The 5,978-nt window shown below is 37.4% G+C and overlaps 1 protein-coding gene across 1 annotated transcript; it reads left to right on the top strand.

Moving 5' to 3' along the window:
- Positions 1 to 1,187: 1,187 nt before the first annotated feature.
- LOC131014367 (hydroxycinnamoyltransferase-like) lies at positions 1,188 to 4,762 on the top strand. Its single transcript, XM_057942325.1, has 2 exons — positions 1,188 to 1,974; positions 3,685 to 4,762. The coding sequence occupies exons 1-2, from the start codon at positions 1,465 to 1,467 to the stop codon at positions 4,552 to 4,554; spliced, it is 1,380 nt and encodes a 459-aa protein (XP_057798308.1). The 5' UTR covers positions 1,188 to 1,464; the 3' UTR covers positions 4,555 to 4,762.
- The last annotated feature ends 1,216 nt before the right edge of the window (positions 4,763 to 5,978 follow it).

Below are 5,978 nucleotides of genomic sequence, written 5' to 3'. Positions count from 1 at the left end.
CAAACACCCTCTAGGTCACATCTAAAAGCATGATTCATAAGTTTGTGAAAGATAGTCTTTTGAGTTCACTCCGAATCAAAACTAATTCCAACTTAGAAATCAAATTTTAGAAGCAAGATAATAACCAGGCCTTACAGAGCAATGAGATATAAAATCAAAGATATATTAAAAATGATTTAAACCTGTATGGATTAATTAATGTCCATCAAAGCTCATAGAGGTGATGAATACTTCATCAATTTTATCGACTAATTACTCAAGATATAGATATGTTTACTTGCTTCATTACAAGTTTTAATATTTTAAGTTCAAAGAATTCAATGGCTAGGGTGTGAGATTGCATCTCAGTTGCCTACATAAACGATTTCTAATCAAAATGATGTATTAGAAAGAAGTACGACTTTTCTTGAGTTGGTTCAGTTGAAGATCTTTTCCATTTTCTCTATGGGAATATATCTTGAGAAATATAAATGCATTTCCTCTAGTTCCATTTAAGTCGATTACAAATATCTAGCTGCATCGTGTTTGGGATTGAGAAGTCTTAGCACATGTGCTAAACAAGGCCTTTTTACTTCTCCATCTTTTCTCTTTCACTTTCTTTCTGAATTATTTATATATATGCCAAAGTAGCAATGAGTTCAAATGAGAATATTCCTTAATTATTGCGAGAACGAAAAATCATTTTCAATTTTTTGATCATGATCAAGATCTACAATGAATGCATCACCTTGATGGATGAATCCGGTACATGAGTTTGAATTCCATTAAAAACGAAATTTCTATTACTCATTTTTTAGATAAAATAAACAAAAGAAAAATGAAAAACTTAGACGACAAATGGGTTTCAAATATTATTAGACACAAACAGATGAAAAAATAAAATTAAATATAGTATAAGTGATCATTATTGATTTTTAGTTGACACACGAGGAAACTGAGGCCGGTAGATCAATATTGTTTATTTTTTTTCTTTAATTTATTATTACAACCACCCTTATTAAGCTGCAAGGCTGGTGTGTGTGTATGTGTATGGATGAGTTGATGAGGCCCCTGCTCATGCAGTATTTAACTGAAGCCCAACCTATTGTCGAAGGTGAATTGATTTAGAGCAGGTAGGCCCGGCCGGCCCGGCCCGTAAGTGATGAGCATTTCTATATATATATCCTCTGAGTCCTGAGTTTGTCCATTCCAAAGTAGCCAGAAGAAATAATTTAGTATTCGTATATTACTATGTTATTGAGCCCCTGGATATTTTGATTGTCCACTAGTGCTCAAATTTAAATTTTGGTGCAGCAACAGTGAGGCGTAAATGCTGCCCGCCGCATTTATTATAACGATCACCACCACCACCAATATAATCAATAATCCCATTTATAATACCAACTAACACCCCTCCACCCACCCAACCACCCTCACCCCCCCATCCCTCACGCCTCTCTATACTTTAACACTTCCACACCACGCATGCTTTATATGTTGTGCTTCTCTGCAACTCAACTGATCACTTGGAATATAGAGAGAGAGAGAGAGAGAGAAATGGAGCAGGGAAGGCGCAGTAGAGTGAAACTGGAGTCGATATTGAGTGTGGTATCCGGCAAGCCAACCGAGCCCGGGAAAATACACAAGCTGTCGTTGTTGGATCGGGCCATGCGCCCGCATACGATCCACATTGTGTTCTACTACGGGTCGAACCCCTTCCTGGATGGCCCGATGCCGTCGGACCTGGGCAATCTTCGGGTCACCCTATCCGAATTGTTGGATGAGTACCCGTACGTGACGGGTCGGTTGACCCAGGAACCCGATGGCGACTGGCAAATCAAGTTCAACGACGCTGGAGTCCGGATGCTCCAAGCCACCGTAGATGCCACCATCGACGAATGGCTCAGATCTGCCGATGCTGCGGAGGAGCGGGATCTCACGGCCTGGGAGGAAATGCCACATGACCCCACTTTCTGGTCTCCTTTTCGACTCCAGGTAATATTTCAATTATTTTATAGGTATAAACATTTGACTTTCTTCAAATAGTACTTTGTTTTATTTCAAATTACTAGTATATCAGATGGTTTATTAATTTGATTGTATTTTCTATATTTATTAATTATGTGCTCCTCCTTGCTATATAATACTAATATGATAATTTATGTGCACCATAAATTTATCTTTAATAAGAATTTTTTGGTTCAGATTATTTATGTTTGAGTTTATGATATGATTTATATATATAGGGACATAGATGTGTTAAATAAAAATTCATTTTAAAATATAAAATATGAATTATTTTTAATGTGTATCTAAAAAGAGATAGATGAATACTTAGATCCCTTTCAATTATTCAATTTGTTCGTCCTAAAATATTTTGAGTAGGGCCTAGATATTAATGAAGAAAGAAGATAATAAGCGGACAGATATATAGAAAATAAACGGGAAAATGATAGAAATTGGCAATTCATTTCCTTTTCCTTTTCTTTTCTAGATATAGCTAAGGGAACTTAGAGAATATTAATCTTATAAAATTTATTCTTTCTCGTACCGATTCCTAGAAAATTTTATAGACACGCGGATGTCCTAACTGCACATTTTGGACTGACATGCTGCCATGTTGGACATTTATAGTATCTTCATAATTGAAATAGGTTTTAGTTAATAGAGATTAATTTATTACCGTCTTAAGAGTTAGGAGTATTATAATTCCATTCCTTGAGTAATGTATTTGAGTATTGTGTCATGCACAATATAGAATTTTTTTATATTGACAGAATTAATCCATAAGCTAATTATTAATACAGAGAACAATATTAAAAGACAAATCACATTAAAGTGAACTAAATACTACATTTAAAAGTATTACATTAAGTTGACTATTAATCAACAATGGTTTAATTAATTCGAGTATCTCAATGGCATTATTTCATTTGTAAGAGTAGGTGATCAGGTTATGAATCTGAATCTTTTCATTCCCAATTACATAAATATATATATATATATACACACACATGAATAAACTATTATGTAATCTAATTCAGTCATACTATTGAACAATCTGCAGTCAAGACTATATATATTTCGTCAATCATAATTATTATACTGAATAAAAAGAGATAATATAACTTGTATAAATAATAACATACAAAGTAAATTATGAAGTATACTTATAGACCATTATGTTAATAGATAGTTAGCTAGTATTAGATTTAACAATTGGATAAATCAATGACACTTTTGGAGGAAAAATGTTGTAAGCCCACCCCGCCTCCTAACCCGGGCGAGCCGGGCCGGCCCATCGGGCCGGGTCGATTTTGACATCTCTAGTAAGCAGCATCGATCCTTGCTTTAATAGATAATATAGATATAGATTTCTCACTTTTATGCCCGATCGAGAGGATACAGTTAGAACATTGGGTTTGGTGTCTATATTAGTAATTAATTTTACTAGTTCACATTATATGGCATAATATTAAGAATCCGTATTCTAATTTCCATTTCATTTTTTCTCAAAATGGAGATTACCATTAAATTATAATGCTTGTGTTTAGATTTGCCTAGCATTTCAGAAAAAAATGAGTTTCATGGCTTGTTAAAAAATCGAGCAATTTCTAGATAAGTTAATTTCTGAATGAACACTAGGTTGTTTTAAACGGTGTCGCTGTGTATGAAGTGGTTTAATTTGGATATGATATGATGCAGATAAATAAGTTCAAATGTGGAGGATTAGCCCTTGGATTGAGCTGCACTCACATGCACACCGACCTCACAAGCGCTACAATGCTGTTCAAGGCATGGTCGGAGGTCCACCGCCGTCAACCCCCCACACATCCCCCTATTTTTGAACTTCCGCCGCCCCTCACACCAACTCCGCCCATTCCCACCCCCTCCCCCCACCCCACCGCTCCAACCAAACTGGCCACCGCCACCTTCAAGTTCTCCGCCGCCGCCGTCGACAAATGCCTCTCACAAGCCCCACCCGGCGCCACCCCTTTCGACGTCCTGGCCGCCCTCTTCTGGTGCCGCGCCGCTCAGTGGCAGCCGCACGCGAGCAAGCGCTCTCTTTCCATATGCGTCGACTTCAGGGATCAGGGGCAGCACCCGCCGGTGCCTTATGCCTACTTCGGAAACGCCCTCCGTTTCTCGACGCTGACCGTGGACGCCGACGATCTGCTGAGCGGCGGATTGGGGCAGGTGGCCGGCCATGTCCACCGGCACGTTGCCGGGATGAGAAAGGAGGAGTTTTCCTCAGTTGTGGATGAAAATGGCAGTGGAGGAATGTACGGCGGCGCTGCGCTGACGTGCGTTAACGCGGAGCACATGGTTGAGGCGGAGAGTGGGCGGGGGATCATGTATGATGCAGAGTTCAAGAAGGGGGAGAGGCCCGTGCATGTGAGCTACTGCGTGGGGAACGTGGCGGGGGAAGGGCTGATTATGGTGATGCCGGCAGAGGAGGGCGGCCGGGGGCGGACCGTCACGGCCACCTTGCCGGAGGAGCAGGTGGCGGAGCTTTGCAAGGATCAGGTGATACTAGATTTGGGGCCCAATATGATCCTATGTGGGAGGAGATGAGGCCTTCAGTTTTGATCTGACTTAAATGAGCTACTCTCACTAAAATTTATTCAGTTTCATCTATTTGGTTGTATTTTTTTGTTATAGTATTTGATTCGGTAACCATGACCTCAGTCAGAAGAAACGGATGTATGACTATTTTATTCATTGTCTTGGTCACTGAGTAGAACTCGTTTATTATCAGAATTTGAGACAAATTCGGAATGTTTATGAGGTGTCATACAACTCTCCACTAAATTCCGAGTACAATGTGGCAATTTTATGTAGTGTTGAAATTAATTGAAACTGAAAAACTTGTAAAATAGATAATTTTGAAAATGAAATAAACGGACATACTGAAATATTCTTAATACTATGAAAATGTTGAACAGTGCGTCTTACTATAAAAAAAAAAAAGAATTAACGAAACGAGTCCTCAACATGGAACTTTTCTAGTACGTACGTGGCTCCAAATGCAGGATCGGATTTAGGATTTGTCGATAGAGGCTATCTGAATTTGTTAAGCATAGAACTTGAAAGTATTTATATATAATCTGAATCAGAAGCAGAGTTAAGGGTCCCATACGACAGATATTGCGGCCGCTTTCAATTATGACAACGGCGAATTAACTTTTCACTCCTAATTTTAATTACTAGGGATGTTTTGTTGTATTAGTATATGTTTAGAATATAACATCAATTTCAAATATATTTGTTCCATCGTCCGAAAAGGAGGGAAGATGCATGATGGTTGCATCGCTGAATGTTTGTGAAATGCTCATTTTCTTTTTCTTTTCTTTTTTTATTGGGAAATGCTCATTTTCTTATGAACTAATTAATGTATTTCTAGCCACTTGGTGTAATAATTCACAAACGTCTTTTGAAGGTTTCCTTTTTTAATTGACACTCTTAACTCTTTTATGTTCTTATGGTATAAATATTTGGTCTAACGTGGTTTAGAAACTGTTAGCACACATATTCATTATCCATTGTTAAAACTTCATGCTTTTGCTAATAACCACCGGGAAATTTAATATCTCCTCCCCTTGGTATTATTTATTTAGGTATTATTTACCTAAGTTTGATTTATAACCGCTAAACTAATTATCTCTATATTTCTTCAGTTTGATTATATGTAGTTCATTTAGCTTCTTTGATCTAACAAACCTATACTATATGGGTGTGTTTGTTTTGAGGTATAAGTGTATTTGTTTGTATAATTTTTCGGGCAGGACCTTATCCCTTGGGAAGGGATAATTTTATACCTAAGAGATGGTGGTATAATTCTATACTCCCTTATGAGAAGTGATAAATATGTTATCCTTCAAATCAAATAAGATATAAAAATTGTGGTTCTCACTTTAAGTGATAAATTTATACTTCATTATATTATGCATTCATTTAGAGAGATAAAAAGCAAACACACCCCATATATAAAAAAAATA

The sequence above is a fragment of the Salvia miltiorrhiza genome, chromosome 3 (genome assembly GCF_028751815.1).
Source record: "Salvia miltiorrhiza cultivar Shanhuang (shh) chromosome 3, IMPLAD_Smil_shh, whole genome shotgun sequence".
NCBI classification, from domain to species: domain Eukaryota; kingdom Viridiplantae; phylum Streptophyta; class Magnoliopsida; order Lamiales; family Lamiaceae; genus Salvia; species Salvia miltiorrhiza.
The sequence above is the reverse complement of the archived record's forward strand: the minus strand, read 5'-3'. Positions and strand labels throughout refer to the sequence as shown.

Bases quoted from the DNA above. Each gene is read 5' to 3' on its own strand.
- LOC131014367 (XM_057942325.1), top strand. From the start codon at position 1,465: ATGCTTTATATGTTGTGCTTCTCTGCAACTCAACTGATCACTTGGAAT. The intron at 1,975-3,684 runs GTAATATTTCAA...GATATGATGCAG, and splicing joins GGTCTCCTTTTCGACTCCAG to ATAAATAAGTTCAAATGTGG.